General features: G+C 37.7%; 1 protein-coding gene across 1 annotated transcript in view; it reads right to left on the bottom strand.

Moving 5' to 3' along the window:
* LRBA (LPS responsive beige-like anchor protein) overlaps nt 1–19,873 on the bottom strand; it is a 4,045,850-nt gene that overhangs the window by 3,017,534 nt on the left and 1,008,443 nt on the right. The window contains exons 20-21 of the mRNA XM_044063433.1: nt 15,672–15,795; nt 12,989–13,181 (exon numbers count right to left, since the gene is read on the bottom strand). Coding sequence (XP_043919368.1) covers nt 12,989–13,181; nt 15,672–15,795 — 317 coding nt within the window. The remainder of the gene's footprint in view (nt 1–12,988; nt 13,182–15,671; nt 15,796–19,873) is intronic.

The raw sequence follows: 19,873 nt of genomic DNA, 5'->3' as shown, positions 1-19,873 counted from the left end.
ATGAACCTATTAATTACTGCAATAACATATAACATAATAAAATATGGATTTGAGCTTTTGATGACTTTGCAATCCAGGGGATGTTCTTACTACAGCCTCAGAGAGTTTAAAGGGAAAATGCAACATGCAATTTAGCCTGTACTCAAATCTGTATGATGGACTGCTACGCACATAACACACTAGGAAAAACTTCAGCTAATAAAAGCAAAACAAAAAAAAATGTTTTCAGATGTGTTGCTGTTTATGGAAAATAGATTTGCATATTAGAGAAGATGCAAAGCATGGTGAAGGTAGGGGAAGAGATAGAGCATAGGAAAGTTTTTCACATGTCAAGCTGACTAGTGCCTGGGGCAGTGAGCCTCAGACGCTGAAATACACATACTGCAGCATGCAACATCTGTGGCTGTCCTCACCATAGAACTGCAACTGGAAGATATGTCGGTTCCTTTCCTACCTTTTGCACGACTATGAGGATGAGAAAAATGGGTGGTGAAGAATACAAAAATACTCAAGTTCACGGAATGGAGAAAGCATTTACTACTAAGGTTCCACTGCAAAAGAATTTGGTTAAAGAATTTCAGTCTGTAATTTTGCTGACACGGATGTGTTTTCGAATCTTGCCTTTGTCTTAGGGCTTGAAAAATATGTAATGTGGCTGGAAGAGGATCTGCTTAGTCTGCTACAAAGTTTAGGTCAGATGAAATGTAAGCAGTCAGGAGATGAAACTCTAGTTGTAACGAAAGGTTCCAGGCACTGATAGGCTGCAGAGGAGATAACGAGCGTGCCCACCACATATATAAGGTGCGGCCTGCAATTTCCTTCAGTGCGCCTGGGTGCGAAACAATTGAGTTATTTGTTATTTTAAAATAGAAGGATTGAATTGTTTATATATAATAACTTGCTGAAGTAAAACAGTCGTAGGTATGACCCCTTTTCCATTTGTTTGGAATTGTCCATTTATTGAATTAAGTGCTTAAATAGTTAATTGATTTACCAATTAGTTAATGAATGCATTATTAGTGGGTATTTAAGGTGTTCAGGAACCTCAGTATGTATTCTGTTACATCCGAGGAAGTAGCTAAAACGAAAACGCAGTGGAAAGGATTGGCGTTAATGTGTACTTTTTATCGTGGAATTTGTGTGTTCTTGGTTGGCGTGTTGCTGTGCTTTTATTGACTATTAAACAATTGGAGAAGAACTCGACTGCCTTATTTCCTCCACAAGTAATTCTGTTCTGCGAAACAATTGAGTGCTTGAAGAACCAGACTTAATTTGCTTTCATACTAATGTGTCTTATCACCATCAAAGTATTCCTTTCTTCTTTCACTTTACGGTAAGCAATATGGAATCCCCTGAGCCAGGTCTCAGGCACATGTGGTCAAAGTCTGCTTATTCCCAGGGATTCAGAAGGCATCCCTGGATTGTTGCACATCTGTCAAGACAAGAGTTCTCACTTGAGTTCACTGTTGACATAGTGTCTTTCAATGGGTGTGTCTCTGCTGTTCTCACAGGTTTTGAGATACTACTCCATCTTTACCTACACAGATCTCTGCCAAGGATGCCATGAGGATAGGTGCATACCTCAGAGCCTGCACACGGATGGTTTTGGCTGTCATGTAAATTTGCTTGGCTAATCCCAGTTGAAAGGCCTTGTCCATGGCTCGGAAAAGTTTGCTTAACCTTGTGTTTTTCTTTCAATTTCTCTAAATGACTTGGGCTTCTTATACTAGAACAGAAATGGACCCCATTCTTGAGTCAGGGTATGGTTATAGGTAAAGTAGTATTGCTCCAGTTTTGGTTGTTTGCCAAGATTGTACTTCTCAGCACACAATGTACCCAACTGATTTTTTTCTGTAGTTCATATGGAGTTGCACAAAAAATTAGTTTTTTATTAGCTCTGTTGCTCTTATTAGTGCTGGAACTGTCATGGTGTCTTCAAACAATGGTCTACTTTTTGCCGTTAATTCTGGTATTTTACAAGTTTGTCTTTCTCAGTTTATAAGACACAATCACAATTGGTAGGTGCAGCTATTTCAAAAATTACTGCTATTTTGTCCCCTTTTTTTGACTATATCGGATTTTCTTGCTACTACCTAAAGTGCTGGAAATGGATGATTCCACTTGATTGTAACTCCTACATTTCTGTAGGAAACTGCTTTGTGGTCCATATTTCCGATACTTGTATGCTGTAGTGTTTCTACAAACCTCGGTGGGAGTCTTGCCACATTGTTGTGGCTTTCAGTACACATACCATCAGCCATAAGTATATCACAACTAGCAATGACCTATGCAACTAGTTCTATTTTACAGAACCTGCATTTGTCTGCATCTCCACCCTTTTCTATACACTTTGTAAACCTACATGCATGCTACTGCATGTAGCCTACTGTCTTGAGCCAACATTATTAGTAATTTAAATTCAACTATCCCTAGCCACTTGTATATAAAATATTCATCAACATGTTCTAGGAGTTCTCTATAATTGCCACTATAATTGTGAGCTTTCCATTTTTCTGCTCCTGTTCTTTATACTATTTCTTTTGTTTTTAACCCTTTCTGTTGCTGCCAGATTTTCATTTACTTCTAATTTAATTTCCATTACCGCTCTTTTCTGAAACACTCCACTAATCTGAGTATAGAAGTCATCTTGGACTTTTCTTCTTGCCTTACAACTTTCATAATATTGGCATTAGATGATGTTCGTAAATATGTATGCTGCCCCACCATTAGCCAATTTTGAGGAGGCCCATACCTCCTTCAGACAAAGGGATCTATAATCTTGCCAAACACTGATTTTATATATTATTTGATGAGCACGAAGCACTTTTTTTCTCTTGTCCAACTGATCCAGTGCTTTCTAGGGCCAGTCAGTCACACCAAAGCTGTAAGTTAGGACAGGAAGTGCAAAACTAATTTACAGTTTGAACTTTACTGCTGGATGCCAAGGCATTTTTCAAAATTAGCTTTAATTTTATGCAGTATTTTTTTTACTAAGCTTTTTTTCATTTGTTCATGCTGCACCGATTACCTACCCTTAATGCATTCTTTAAAACTTATACATGTACTACTGTTCAAGTTTTTTTATAATACATTTCTGGTCCCAAGTTATTTTCTCAGTGCTGTAGTTTTTTTGAGATAAATGTTGCCTTTGCACATTTATTAAGTCCAAACATCTTTTTTATGTCTGAGAAAGGTTTAACCATTTGTAGTTGTACTTTCAGATGCCTGTCTGATGAGCTACAGGAATAGAAACCTTTTCAGTGTTCTTCTAAAGTTACATTTTTTCATGTCTATGCAAAGCAACAACTGACCCAGAACTGATCTTACTAACTGGGGTGGGGGTGGGGGTTGGGGGTGATCCTAAGAAGTGCATGCAGGCTTTCAAATCATTCACAAACAGTGTCTTTGAATGAGGATGGTTCCTCAAAGTTAATCTGTACCCCTAAATGAACAACTTAATGTGTTAAGGAAAAGACAAAACAGTAGTAGTGAAAATGAATCACCCTGGAATATCCCCCTTTTGGATTTTTATCTCTGACATAATTTGCCTTTATAGTGACTAATGTAGAGGTTTGCCACCGTTTCATAGTTACCACAATGTAACTGAGCAATGCAGGGTATATGCTAAGTAGCCCATAATCCAAGAAAGTGGTATGCTGCCAAATGCTTTTTTAATAATATATCCATGCCATATTTAGATAGCACACCTTTTACACTTCTCTTACGGATTTTTTAAGTGATGACCCATTGCTCCATATGACGTCCTTTTATCTTTTTGTTTTAGTGCTATAACTAGACTTTATTTTTCTAAGTAACTATAAACTGTCCGCATGAAGTCCAGTACATAATTTATACACTGTCAGAAGGGAAGTTACCAGTCTACAGTACTTTCTATATCTTGCCAGCTCACTCTGAGGTGGAGCATATTTTTTCTTATTGTTAACCAGATTGGTGTCTTTTGGGGATGTTGATATAAATAATTTTTACTCAAGGCTAAATTGTTATTCAGAGGTATTAATAGCTTTAGCCACAAGTTAAGTACTGCATCTGAACCTGATGTTTTCCATTTAGGAGCTTTTCTTAGTTCTGTCTAAATTTCTTTGACTGTTACTTCATCCCATTTCATATATTTTGCGTCAGAGCCTTTTTTTTTTTTTATAACCCTTTTATACATACAGCATCTTTACGCCCAACATGATCTTCATAAAATATACTGATTTTTTCTTTTTAGATGGTGCTACTATTACTTTTGTTTTGCTTCCAACGTCCCACAAAATGAGTATGGCTCCCAGAAGGATCTTTAAGGGCTCCAATTTTAGCAAGTATTATAAGACTCTTAGGTTAGTCAGACAATGGACAGAGCCAATGCAAAGCCTTTTGTACCTCCTCTTTAGTTCATTTGTGGATGTAAAGCAGTCATCCAGTAGGAAAACATCCTTCTGATCATGTGCTGGGCAAATATTAGTACCAAGCAACTGAGATACTGGGTGCAGTGGTAAGACTAAGTGACAAAGAGGTGAACACAAAGTGCTCCTGTCCTGCCTTGTACCACAGAAAATGGCTGCACGCCTACTGACTGGTGACAAGTAAATGGAATCTCTCAGATTCTGCACGACCAGCACAGCACTTAGTAGGGGGGGGGGCTGCTTCAAAAGTCTATGATGGGCCTTCAGAAACCATCCTTTTTTAAGACTATGACCAAAAAACAGGAACAGAAACATTTTCAGTGTCCTTCTAAAGGTAGAAACTGATCCAGAATTCATCCTGTTTGAGTATCAAGTGCAGGGAGGCTTTAAAATGTGTTTTAATCACCCTTTCTCATTTGTCCACATCTAGTCAGAACTATTGGTTTTAAACCATTAACTTCTTCCCAAAATATGTGTGCGCGTGTGCGGAACAGTATAGTCAGTACTGTCCATAAGCACTACAGGCAGGTAGAAATCTCCCTCTATCCTCCTACTTTGCTGCTTACCTTGCCTCTAGCACCTCTTTCTCAAAACATCTTCTGTCTCAATTTAACTATCTTAGACCAGGTTTACAAAAAAAAAAAAAAAAAAAAGGCCACCACCTCTTGGGTTGATGTCATTGCATGTTGGAAGTGGTGGGTTGAAAAGCAGTTTGATTGGTTCCATAGTTTATTTAAAATTGTTAATGGGGTACAGCACTTATCCACCTGAATCAGTTTCATGCTCAGTATAGACTGCAAAAAAGCACACACCATAAGTATCAAACATGAATTGCATAACAGAGTTAGTAAAATTAAAAAAAAATCTCAGATGATTATACAAGATGAAAATGAGCAGAGTGAAAAAGGGAAAAGGTAAGCAAAGGGCTAGGATTATGTAGAGAAGGAACATTATTTGCCATTACTCAGTTTAATACTAAGAGAAGCAGATACAATAACAACTGTAGTTGAACAAAAGGAGGGTGTATATCATTGGAGAAATTAGTTTTGAGGGAAGGAAAGTATAAGATATGGCTAAAGTGAGCAACTGTAGCAGTAACACGTCACAAAAAATATTTTTAAGAAAGGCGAAGGATAGAGAAGCACATTTTCCTTTTTTTCTGGTTTCTTAAAATGTCCTGAGGGGGCCAAACAAGTCCTAGACAGTTCTGCCTCATCACCTGGGAGGAGTGGACCAAATCCAAGCAAGCCTATGGTCAACCACCACCATTACTGCATCCCCATTTTTAGGCATAGATCACATCATGGCAACATTAAATGATGTTTCCACACCTTAAAAGCTATGTGGCTTGATCTATATACTCAGTCCCATAAGACTTCATCAGGGATTTCACTTATCCCACCCCTCATTTGTTTGAGATGTCTTTCTGGCACTTAATCGTGTATGTGACAACTTCCAACTCTAATGGCAAGTGTAAATGTAGCAATAGTCCAATACCATGCTTTATGTAAAATTAGATGCAAGTTTTGGAGTCAGTTAAGATCCCATGAAGCATGTAGAGAAACCACTGTTAATCAATGACTGGATTAATGTGAAAACATTTCAGGTACCCTACACTACAGAGACTCTTGCCTAATTTTTCAGGCATTGCAAGTTGGGAGTGTGGTGCTAGGAACATGCTCTCAGAAGTATTTTAATATACGAGAAATAGCCATTGTTCCAGGCTCTTAACTACCAAGGAAGTCTATGTACCTTCTATGCAACTTTAAGACCTCCTTTGACCCTCACTTAAATTGACTCCTCATACAATGTAATGCTTCCCCCCTTCCTTTGAAGGACAGTCTGATGATTTTTTTACTTTCTTATTTACAGTGTAACGTACTGGTGAAGATACTTGCATGGAATATTCCAAGATTTCCTCATCTAGCTTTGAATCCAAGATACCTGGGGCTGGATTTCCTCTCTACTATGGTTGGTGAAATCATTCCTGATGCAGACAGTTGGGCCACGTGAAAGCTGATCGTGTACCACATAGCCACATATTCCTTAGCAAACCTTTTGCAGATGAATGGGGTAAAGGTTGGGACAGGCTTCCACTGGGTAGGCACCCAGCCCTTACACACTGGTCATGAAGTTTGAAAGTTCTACAAGCAAGAAAAAATATATCCAGAATTAAGAATGAGCCTTCAGAAGGCTCTCAAACTAGGATGCCAAGGACTTCAATTGCAGAACCAATCCTCTGAATTAGATGAAAGCAGACAGATGATTTTCATAATCAACTGAAAACCGGCATCCAACCTACTGGCATCTTACTTCTGGAAAGGTATGACTGGAAATAAGCATTAATCCTACTGTCAACTTCCAAGCAGCCTACAACAGGCAGACATAAAGCTGCATTAGCTTGCAAGACTGTGGGTGGACAAGGTACTGCCGAACTAGATCGAATGCCATCAGGCCTCTGTAGGACTGGCAGGATTACTATTGCATCTTCTCTGATCACTGGTTCTTTCTGTTTTTTCCTCCATCTTCCTATGCTTACATTTCTTTCAGGAATACTTTGCTTGCTATCTCTTGATGAAGTCTCTCCCTGCTGAAGTACAAGTAGACGACCTTGTGCCTTAACAAGGGTCCAAGGATAACAAACCCTACAAAGTAACATCTACTGAAATGCAGTGCCTGAAAGAGGGTGTTGTGAAGTCAGCCATAAACAGTGTCAGTTTTCTGCCGTCTTGCTTGTTGTTTTTTTTTTTCCTTTTCTAGACACATTGTGGGCCTTGCAAATCGAGTAGTCCACAAAGAATAATAGAAGTCAAAAATACACAAATTCAAAAAGGATTACAGATTGCGCACTTATTTTTCTCTAAGGTGTCTAGAAGGGAAGGATGGTTAGACATGCTGAAGAGCAATAGCTTCACTTGGCAAAAAAACTGTAAATGACTACAAATGCATGGAGGGCTTTCTCATTTGGTCATACATCTAATCAGCATGCTAGTGAGCTCTGTCATAAGGAGTTCAGTAAGCTCTGAAAGTCTGGCTAGACTGGAGTACACCCACCTAGGAATAATTCCCTTAGATAATGAATAACTGTGCAGAATGATACGTATGATGATCACCATAAATTACTGGTCTTGTGATAAAGAGCAATATGTGCAAAATGATTCAATCTGTCATGAAAAATTCATTAGATATGAGCACTGCATTACACAGGGAAATTTGTCTTAGAAGTCCTCAACACAGGCATAGGGCCAGATTCCAAAAGACACACACTTGCTGTAAGTGACTTACTTTGATGCAAGGTCCATCTATAAAGCAGACTTGCACCAGAATAAGTCTTTTAGAAGCTGGCTCATGCTGTCACCAAGAACACTGTTGATGTAACTAACTGATGTTTCTGGACTTGGTCTCTGTCTGAAAAAAATGTAAATCTGCAGTCATAAGAAGCAGGATGATGAAGGGACTCATGAAAAGCAAACCAACTGTCCATTCAGTAAAAATGCAAAATTGAAGACTGCATCCTCGAGTGCACCACTTAATATTCACAGTAATTTGCTCTCAATATTTTACTATTATTTCTTATCTGGTCGAACAGCAAACAAGTGGGATAAGGCACAGTTTGGCGCATGACCCAATCTGTCACAATAGTGTCTCACTTTATAGGTATCATGCCATTTGGTGGTAGTTCTCTGTATGTTCAATACCCTCAAATTAATGTAGTAAAATTATATATACTTTGCTTTATCAATTCCCCCTTTTAGTATGAAGACAGTACCAATATCCCTTTTTCTTTCTGCTTTTATTTTTTTTGTTTTTTTACCTCATCTTTTTAGTGTTAAAAACTCATCAAGTTAAAAACAAACTTCACAATTCTAAATCTATATTTTATTCCTCGATTTGTGGACCGTTTCATACTAGCTTCTTTCTAAAAGGGGCATGAGCTCAGAAAATAGTGCTTTTTGTGAAAGCTGCTGTACTAATATAAAAGGTGATATCAGTTTGCTGCATAAATGTGCTCAGCTGCTTTTCTGCACATGGTTAAATCTGAAATGAAAAAGTGAACGTGGTAAGAAAAGGTCAGAGTAAGCAAAAAATACATTTAAGGCACTCTGTTATACTTTCCCAGCAATGTATGAGAGCACACACTGCTGTAAATATCACACAGTACTGCAATTTTCAGGTTTAGACTTATCTGCCCTCTCAAAGATGATTCCAGTAACGTAGTAGTTTATGTAAACAAACTCTTGAAGTGCTTAAGCCAGAAGATAAATCAGTATCAGTAATGATACAATATTGTCTGTTATCTGTAAACACGACCACCAGAAAACACAATGCATTTGGAAAACACTATTCACTTCTTAGTTGACAGACTACAGTAGCTTTGTATGCCATATGAGAAAATATAACACACAGAATCACATACATGTATGCTGTTTTAGAAAACAGAAAAAATACATTATGGCTCTACGCTAGGGAAAAAGTGATGAAAAAGTCAAACTCAGAGAAACTGCAGAGGAACAAGTACAGAATTAGAAGGTAAGCATCACACGTGGCAATGAAATCAAACAGTACCAAAGGTGCCAGTGCTTAATTTTACAAAAAATAGTTTAGATGCAACTGTAAGCATGAAACATGGTCCACACTAAATTAATTATCAAATAACATTACTGAACTCGATGCATTTCATCAGTCTGGCATTCATTTCTCCTGGACTTGCAGATGAGCCTTTGATGACCTCTTCCACTGCACATAATGTTAACAGCATATAGCACATGGAATAAAAGAATTGCACTATAAAACTCCTAGCATAAAATGTAACTGACCTGGCCAGTACCCTTCACGGCTTGACTCTGTGAAGCACTTCTGGAGTACTACAGGCTGAAGTACAACTGTAGATGAAAGAACACTGTAAAGATGAATTGAGTGCTAAACAGTTCTAACACGAAGTAAGACGGGATAAAAAGATAACCAGGCTCTATATATATATATATATATATATATATATATATATATATATATATTATATATATATATAGGCATGTCAATATGCAGAAATTTTTTGTATGGTCTTTCAATATATGTAATGTTCATCATAATTAGTAGTGATAACCTAAACCTATCAAATAAAAAGGTAAGTCGCTAGGTCTGAAAAATTAATACAAGACAGTGAAACCAGACAAAGCAACACATCACTTAGCAGTCTTCTGAACGTCTTACATCCCTATAGCACTATTTTCAGATTTACCAGTCACTGCACATCTTGTACACTGTGTGAACCTCTCTCTCTCTATATATAAATTTACACGTGTGTGTACGTATTTGTATATACATGTATACATACGTATAAAAGTGTATAAGTATATGTGTATGTATTATACATATACAAGTATGTGTGTATGTATTATACATATATACGTATATATTTATGTATACATATATACCTATACACACAGCTATGCACACAGATATATATATATATACACATATATACATATATATATATATATATACATACATATATATATATATATATATATATATATACATACATATATATATATATATATATATACATATATATATATATATATATATATATATATACACATACATATATATATATTACACACACACAACATGCAATCAATTCATAAAGTGGTACAAATGTTCTGAGAATTAAAAAAGAATCTTCTGCGACTATGTCAAGAGCGGTCACTGCTGTTCTGAAGCATCCTCATTATCTTTGTTTTAAAAGGGAATTTAAACAGCTATGCTAACTTTAGAGATATCTATGTCTTCTAGTATGTAGCAGCATTTCAGCTGGAATACTATTACTACTACAGATAAAGGGCACCCTCATGTGGATTCTACAAGTAATGCACACATACACAAACACCGAAAACTACAATGTAAATAAGCTACACGTCAACCCACAGCAGAAATACATTAGCATGTGTCAGTATTTTATTTCCAGTTTCATTTCAACTGAAGCCTAGATATCACAACATTAGAAAGCTTATTCTCAAAGATTAATTATTGCCCAGCACATTTCACTTCATTCTTACATCGCCATTATTCCTGTAACTTACACTTAAGTGATTTGCTGATGTTTCAATATACATAATGGCATTTGATGAGTCAAGTACCACAATGTATTTTCCAGCTTGCCCTTCCTAACTCTTAAGGGATGTCTGTTAATAAACCAACTTTGTAAATTTTTTATTAAACCATGACCCAAAAAATTTTAGCTTTTCTATTTGTGATGTTACCATAGGGTAATGTGAGCTACGTCCATAGACATCAATGGGGCACCTTTGCGCATGTGCTGGTGTGCCCATTAAAGTATATGGATGCAACAAATGCTTTTCCTATGCCTGTGTCACTGAGGGTAAACTTCCTTGTTTTTCCTCAGTGATAGTAGTGCACAGAAACTGTAAATTTTAAAACTAATTTTGTACAGGAATGGGTAGATCAAAATGTTTCCCGATGGGGGGAAAGTGCTGCTGTTTTGTAGTTTATGCACTATGCGCTGTAGTGCTAACATATGTTGAAAAGCATCATCAAATTACACAATAATCTTTGGTTATTATATACCCCCCCCCCCCCAAAAAAAAAAAAAAAAAAAGAGCAGTCCCGGTCATGTTTCCAACCGGAGAAATAACTGAAGAATTGTGCAGAATTATATAAATGCACTAACTTGAAAATCCAGTGTCATTTACCACACAATCCAGTCCTCTAGCCAAGGTACCTCAGCATACATATTACCAAATCATATCTCAACAAGATGAGCCTGTCAGAAATTAGTTGTTGTCTGCAACTAGTTAGAACAACTGTATACAGAAGCTCTACAATTTTAAACGTTGTAACTGCAGTACGTGCAAATATGCTTAGATTTTTGTTAGTAGTCAGCATGGAAGAGGCAAATCTCCTAAGGAGCTAGAAAATGCAGAAGATAAATATCTTGTATATTATGATCTTTTGCAAGTATTCCAAGTTAAATGAAGTATGTCATTTTAAAACCAGTGCTGAAGAAATGTCTGAATGACCAACTGAAGGTGAATTTTACCTGTCCCCTGTTCTGAGAATTGTTTTACATTAAAGTATTATTTGTCATTCTGAATAGATTTAACTCATGGAGTTTCTTTAAAATTTTGATTACAACTGTAGCAGGAATGCAGGGAGAAAGAAAGCTTTGTTCCTGATGAACCTGCTATGAAGTCTGACTGCAGTTTGATCATTTCCTTTTAAGACAAAACTGCATTTGCCTATCCGCCCTTCACTTAACACCTCTAGGGGTCCTTCATTTTTAGTTTAATGCAGGCCTATGTTCAGCAGCTTGAGATCCTTATTATACTTCAACACTAGTTAGTTTAGTCTAGTTGTAAAAGTACCAGTTTTCACAGCATGGAGATTTGTGTAATCTTCTGTGGAGATTACTTGGAAATATCTTTCTACCACCAAATTTCAACACATATCACCTACACATATCTCATTACTTGACTCATAGACTTATCTTGCTTATCACCTTCTGTCTCTGTACTGTATCTTTTAAAAATACTGATCTTTTTACATTTCCTTTGTCTTTGTATAATCACACTGTATATTCATTTAATATGATATCATGCACTCATATTGTATGTCTGTATGACACCTCTGTTACTTGTTTTAATTATTACATGCATCTAACAAGTTAAGATTTGTATAATTTACTGCTGGAGCTTTTCTCCCCAGGGCTCCAATGAAAATGGGCTACCTCAGCCCAGTGGACTTTCCGGTAAACAAATGCCAATAAATAATTTTAAGACAGCTGTTCTAAACATTCTTCTGCTATCCTTTTTAAGGAACAGCAAGAATGCATGGGCAAAGGGTGTTGAAATCATATAATGAAAGTGTTATGTATAATGTGCACAAATGCAAATTGAGCACTAGAAAAAAAGACATACACAATGAGATGATCACTGTATGAAGATTAATACAGGAAACTCCTCTGTTATCTAGACAAACAGCAATATGCCTTAGATTTGAATCTGCTGCCCCTGCTGAACTACAGCTGATAACCAGAATACTTAGAACTGGGTACTGGGAACCTTCAAGAGAAATGGCACTCTCTGGACTTTCTTGTTCTGTGGAAGAATTCAAAAATTGGTTCCATGCTTTGATCTAAGCAGAGACCAAAAATGCCAGCAGGTTATGTGTAAAGAGACAGTTACACAATACTTTGGTATCAGTTCTTAGTTTCTGACAAGCTCCCCTGCAATAAGTGCAGGTCACTCTGAGGAAGAGGAAATGTACTAACTACAATGGAGAATGAGGCAAGACAGGAAAAAAAAGTCTCTCTGCAGTGGAATGCACACAGGAGGCTGCATGCCTACTTAATGACCTTATTCTGATATTGACACCCACCGATGCAGTTAGTTCCAACATTAAAAGGTTCTGAAGTACATTTAATGTTTGCCACAACAATACTTGCGTCGTCAAATTTGCAGTATGGTAGCTAAAACCCAAAAGTCTGATGCATTTCAAAACTGGTAATATAAACAAGGCTCAGGTCTCAAAAATGTACAAATGCACAACAGAGTATCACTTACCTTTGAATGAGTAATGGAGAGTGTGTCCACCCAAACACGCCAACCACCCCATTCGTACTTGATGGCGTGGTACAACAAGATTCTAAAGATGGCATACACCATTTCTGTTATCTTCTGTTCGTCTGAGTTCTTAGGAGTAATGTAACACAAAGAAAGCATCCATTCCTGCCACACAGAACACTGCAACAAGCTCCTATTGAGAAAGTTACAAAAAATTCTCGTCAGGAAACAAATAATGATACAGACAAAAACATTTAACAGATTACTCATGACTGATTTTTTTTTTTTTTTTTTTTTTTTTTTTTTTTTTTAAGACTTAAAGCCTAAGGTAAATAAAAAGGAAATGTACACAGTTGTCATACAATATTTATTCATCTGGTAAAATGTAAGCAGTTATTTGCAATGGGCTGCAAGGAAATACTATTATGAGAAAGAATATGCCAGTGCTTGATACTATTTGTTTACAGCCCATTACTCTAAAAATTAAATTAGACATTCCACAGACAGAACTCAACATTGCTTGGTACTCTGAATCCTAAAATAAAAAATGTTTTGCAGTAGCTTATGCAGAGATCACGTCACTAGAGTCTGGCATTCTTTTTGTCATATACCTGATGCAATGAATCAGAAAACAGGAATAAAATTATGATTTTATGGACAACAGGGCTTGTTCACTGCACTAGACACATAATTCAGGCTCTCTTCCTTCAGCTTTGTTACTATTAGTCTCAGCTGGTTTTACTCACACAGAGCTTTCCTTAGTTCTTCTTCATCCTAGTCTTTAACCCTACAACTCTCTCAGTCTTCAATTGTTCCCCCACCACCACACACTTTTTCCTCTGGTTAATGTTTTTATCCTTTTTGCAGCCTTTTTTACCCATTACAGCAACAGCCCTTAAAACTGGAGTGCATTTATCACAGCCTTCAAATCCAGTATTATGATTTGTTATATTTCTGACGTTTGTGATACAGTACCACTGTATAAGTCTGTCTTGTTCTGTTGCTGATATCAGCTTTCTTCGGTGATTTAATATACTTTGATTTACCTCTCAGTTTCCCATCACTAATTCTCTCTCCATACTATCTGAGAAGTCTGCTTCCAGTCATACGATTCTATTATAATGCACAAGGGTACTCAGTTCTATTCATGGATCAATTCCTTCTGTACATTATTTGCACTTTGTATCTTAAACATCGCTGTGTTCTTCCCTCCACTCAAATATATTACATTTCATCTCCCTTCTTTTTTGTAATATAGCATGTAAAGCCAAATTACAATTTCAGAAACCAGGACAGCTTCCATTTCAAAGACCTCGATTTTACCTTAGCTGCCACAGAGAAAACATTCGGCAAAGTTACTCGTCACAGCTGGAATGCTTTGCCACAAAACATGCAAAATAGTGACAGGCTTCCAGTATTTCACAAACTGCTAAAATCTCACCTTGTATAAAGGTAAATGGTACAAATGCTGCTGTCTTAGGGAGCCCAGTTAAATCTGCAAACACTCCACTCTATATATTTGAAACCCTTAAAGGACTAGTAATGGTTTTGACAACTATTTTGCATCTCAAGAACTCATTCCATGAAAGCTAACTAATGTTGAAAACCTGTAAACATTTGTTTTATTAGTTAATATACTGGAGCACAATGACCAACATGATTACATTTCTTTTTGCTCTGTTTCTCAGTAAATGTATTTCTTACTGTTCACATTTACTAGGCAATTTATACTGGTTATGGGTAAACTAATTGCTTAGCTAATAATTATGTCTGTATCTACTTTATTATGTATTTGTATACTCTGTCCTTGTTCATATATACACAGTCATAAGTTTATTGTTGCCATTTGGCACATGTCATGACTGAAAATGGTGTGTTCACGTCCCGTTTATTTACAAGGTTAGCAAAGGAAATAAAATGTGTGCATATACACACACATATGCACATCTCCAACCCTGTCCATACAATTAATTGATCTATGTTTCTTTAATTCTAGACACTGTTTTGTTACTGAAGTCTACGATAATGTAAGCTAGCCCATTAAAATACAAACGGGAACTCAAATGCACAAATGTTCAGGAGCCAAACAGTCAACCATGGAAGTAAATTTGAGCAGGTGTGTGCAAGAGCTCGCCACTTCTTCATTGTACCATCTGGCATAATGTGGGAGGAACAGCAACCATTCATTAAACTACATAACACCATTTAAGTTTTTTGGGAGTGGATAAACACACCTCACCAATAATATTTATTTCCTTGTATCTTACACAGAGCTGCAATAATAGCAGCAGTGAAGCATGATGAAACACTACCAGTAATAAAAAAATGTCCATCACCACTGGACTACAGTGGCCTTGGAATAAATTTATGTAGAGATGGGCAAGGCAAGTTCCCCACAGTGCTGGTGCTAGACTGCAACTTATGATACCATGTTTGTATACACACACATGTAGATATATATATATATATATATATATATACACATACATACACACACACACATATATACATATATACATACATATATATATATATATATATATATATCTAGACACACACACACATATATATATATATATATATATATATATATATATATATATATATATATATATATGATGCATATATACATTATATATAAAACACTAATATTCATGATAAAGTCAGTTGCGAATGAACTCACCTTCTGTTTTCTCTGCTGTTATTAAAAAGTTTAATCATGTCGGAGATGAAGACTCTGCGGACTTCCATGGTTTCTGGACTCTGATGAGAGTTACGTAGCAGAGTTGCTATTACTTTAAGTATTTCTATAATTATCGTACAAAAAAAAAAAACGGGAAAATATTAGGAGAGCTGTAAAAATTAGTTATAAGAAGGGTGAATACATAAAACATACAAGCATACAACTAAATGCAAAAAATATAGTAGGAATCAGAAAGCACTATATACTTTATAGTGTGACAATTCATGATTGGTGATACTAACTGTGCAAATTAATATGGTCTTTTTCTGTCTAATTTGGCATTCAGCAAGGCTACAAAAGGAACTGATGTGCTTAGATGTGAAAGATTTGACAGTTCTGATGCAAGCAGCAGAATGACAGAGAGCATTACATCACTGCTGAATAGTTTCCTTTGAATCCCACCCCAATTTAACTATACACTTGGAAGTTTGCTCCACCCTCTCCCAGACTGGTACTGCAGGTGCTCTCCTTGATGCAGGCACTGACACAGAGACACAACATATTAATCTCTACAAGACAAAAGTCTTAAGAAAAGTTACCACATCATGAGTCACTCCTTAACTTCAACACATTCACATCTATAGGGTAATGGTGACTGTTTTAATGTAAACAGCGCATACTTGTACCACAGTTCGGCACCTGTCATGGTTTCAGGCACACAGCAAATTGTGGTGGTGTGATATTTGCCAAAGGCACCATTATCCCCAGAATAATTTCCCATGACCAATAAATTGAATAAAGAGGTCCAATCTTGCCCTCTGATGACCATGAAAAAGTTCTAAATATGTTAGCTGAATTGTCAAAAAAAAAAAAAACTCAGACCTTTATGTTGGTGGATGTCAATTATCCAACTACTAACTGGAAACCCTATACTACTAATGTTTTGCATGCCCAATGATTCATTTTTCTTAATTCAACAAAACAAGCAGTAAACTTACCCAACAGAAATCTTAGCTCATGCGTTTAATGGAACCTCCTCATGTTTTTTCTCCTTCAGCCATACTCACTATTAAGCTTTCCCTAACTGGATTTGGCCTATTTATTCCTCAGTAGTGAGGACCTCTGTCTTTCAGATCTGCTAGGGAGTGAACTGTTCAAATGGGCATCATCTTAAACAATGGAGGATTCATGGTTTCACTGGTATCCCAGCACTGCTAGCTTTATAAAATTAGCCTAACCGCCCTCCTGTGGGGGTGAGCTACCCAAATCAAGGACCCAGACCACCTTTCCCAAGTGATTATGTGCTCTTGCCCACTTGCTGACGAGAATCAGCCCCCAAAAGCCTACTCTGAATTGTCCCTTCCCTGAGGATACTTGCAGAAGGTATGCGTCTTGCTGCATCCTAGCTTCTCCCAGAAATACCCATCCTTTCCTGTCTGTGCAGTGAAACACCTGCCTCACTAATCCAACTTCTATCACCTAGGCCATAGTAAAGTTCACAAGTTCAGAAGAGGCTACTTAGGCTAATGGCCCCAGGGCCTTTACAAGCCTAGCCATGTAAAAAAAAAAAAAAGTGTATCCTAATTTACCCTAGTTAGATGGTAGTTGTTAGCAGAGCAATTCTAAGATCAGTACCGACTACCCCTGTCCATGAGGAACATAGATGCCACTCCTGGGGTGAAATTTACTGTCATCCATCCTGTCAAGGTTGTGCTTAAATAAGGTCATTGAGGAGCTCTGCTTCATGTGAAGTGGGAGCTTATTCCAGAGAAGTGGCAGTCTCTGGGAGATATAGCTGCATCTCTAACATGGTCTGTTAATGTCACAGGCTAGGTTGAGATGCCTGGAGAGAGTTACTCTTGTCCCATGTCATTTGCAGATGGCTATCATTTCCATTAGGTTAGAGTCAGAGTGTGCTCTGTAGGCCAGGCACAGATCGCCTCTCAGCAGCCTGTATGACACAGTACAGTGACAAGGCTTGCAGTCTTTTAACGCAAGTCATGTTTAGCAGGCTCTGGATTCTCTTGCTTAGAGACCTCTGTGGTCTCTCCAGTTGCTGCAGGTGTCTGGTGAGATACATACAGAAGGAAGCACTGTACTCAATTAATGGTATGATAAGGGTCACGTACAGTGAAGTTATAACCTTTAGTCTTGGACGTGATGCCCTTATTTATCAGATGTGCAATGTAGAAGGCTTTCCTTACCACTATGGGCACATGGTAATTGAAGTTTAGATTGCGATCAACCTGTGTTCTCTGCATACCCTTGGGTTTGAGCTTAGAGGAGAGATCTCTCTCTCATAATTAGTAGGGGCTACTTCTTTGCCAAAGGGTATAATGAGACTTTTTTGCATTTAGTTTTAGTCCGAAACTTTGGCACCAATCATTTGAGTCAGCCTCTTCTGTAATATGTTTACATCAATGGGGGATTCAATAATTGAGCCCAGTTTGCAGTCATCTGTAAACTTGGTGAGCCACAGGCCATCTACTTTCGCCTGGACCTCATTGAAATAGATTCCGAAACAGCAGAGGGTCCAGCACAGATCTTTGTGTTACCCCAATGGTAACTGGTCTACTGGTGGAGGTGGATTCCCCAACTTTGACAGTGTGCGTTTTGTCAGTGAGCCAGCTGGTTACCCATCTAGTGACGTATGGGTTAATACCCAGCTGGGAGAGTTTTTCAAGGATTCCTAAGTGGGATCCCAGAGTGGGGGATTGTGTCAAAAGCCTTGGCTAAATCAAGACATGCAGTATGTACTGCTTTGCTCTCATCCAGGGCTTTGGTGACATTCTCAAAGAAGTCCACCAGGTTTAATAAGAAAGATCTACCCCGATGAAACCAAACTGGGTCGGGGTCAAGAGCTTGAAGGTTGCCTGTGTCCTTGTTGATAAGGTCGAAGATGATTCTTTCCATGGCCTTGCAGATAATAAGGCTGATTTGGCTTATGGGTCGATAGTTTCCTGGGTCAGTTCGTGGACCCCCTTGAGCAAGTGGATTACTGTTGCTGTTCTCCACTCTGCCATAACAAAGCCAGTTCTCAGCTATGGTTAAAGAGTGTCAAGTGTTTCTGCTAGGGCTTGTTTTAGATTGCTTAGAAAGCAATCTGGGATGTTAAATGGTCCCACAGAGGTCATGTTTTTAGCCTTGGAGAGTGCCTGTATGACCTGTTCTTTGTCGAGGACTGGTGTTAGGAATGCACGGGGGTATGGCAGGTGGGGGTGGTGAAATTATTACCAAATCTGTCATCTAGCATGCTGTCAATTTCCTCAGGTTCACTGTGAGTGGTACCATCTATTAAGTTTGGCACACAGCTGGGCATGCCCTTTTAGGTTTTGGATGTAGCTAAAGAATGCTCTATGGTTGTATTTCAGTAGGGATGCTAATTTAGTCTCAACTTGCCTTAGAAGCCTTCACAAGATGAATTATTTCCTTGCTCAAGTTGTGGAAGGGTATTCTTTCCCTGTTGAGCAAGTTCCCTCTTGTTCTTGGATATCAGTTTCTTTCTTTCATTATATAACTTACAGTCTACCAGGGTGGATTGTTTTTTTTCGGGAGGACCTGGTTCTAGTCCTGTGAGGTACAGCTGAGTCAATACATCTGTTTAAGTGGCTATTATAGGGCATTTGGGTACTCTTCTGCATAGAGGTCATTGTTGGCTGTGTTAGCAGAGGCTTTTACACTTTTTATACCATCACTTAGTACACTATAGATTGCTTTGGAGAAATTTTTCAGTTTTTTATGTGGGGATGTCAGGTCTGATCTTTACTTCAAACGAGACTGATTTATGGTCTGACCTTACCAGGGAGGGCAACACAGTGAGTAGTGCACTGACTCCCTATGTTGATGAGCACTAGGTCTAGGACATTTGATCCCCTTGTAGGGGTGCAGACCAACAATTACAGGGCATTTGAATTAACAAAATCCAGGAACTTCAAAGCAATCATGTTTGTGCTCATGTAAGTCATCCAATCAATGGAAAGATAGCTGAAATCTCCCATGACCAACATGTTTGGCTGTATACTGAGCGACTAGCAAGTCTAGGTAGGAGGTGTGCGTTTCCTGGTTAATGGTGGGGAAACTGTAGCTAGCGATGACGTCATAGGGTATTTTGCCTATAGTTATTTGGACCTGGAGTAGCTCAAGAGTGTTGTACTGTTTTAAGAGTCTTGATGTGTATTTGGATTTAATGAAGATGGATACAC

The sequence above is a fragment of the Protopterus annectens genome, chromosome 2.part1 (genome assembly GCF_019279795.1).
Source record: "Protopterus annectens isolate FY-2018-M chromosome 2.part1, PAN1.0, whole genome shotgun sequence".
Classification (NCBI taxonomy): Eukaryota; Metazoa; Chordata; order Ceratodontiformes; family Protopteridae; genus Protopterus; species Protopterus annectens.
The sequence above is the reverse complement of the archived record's forward strand: the minus strand, read 5'-3'. Positions and strand labels throughout refer to the sequence as shown.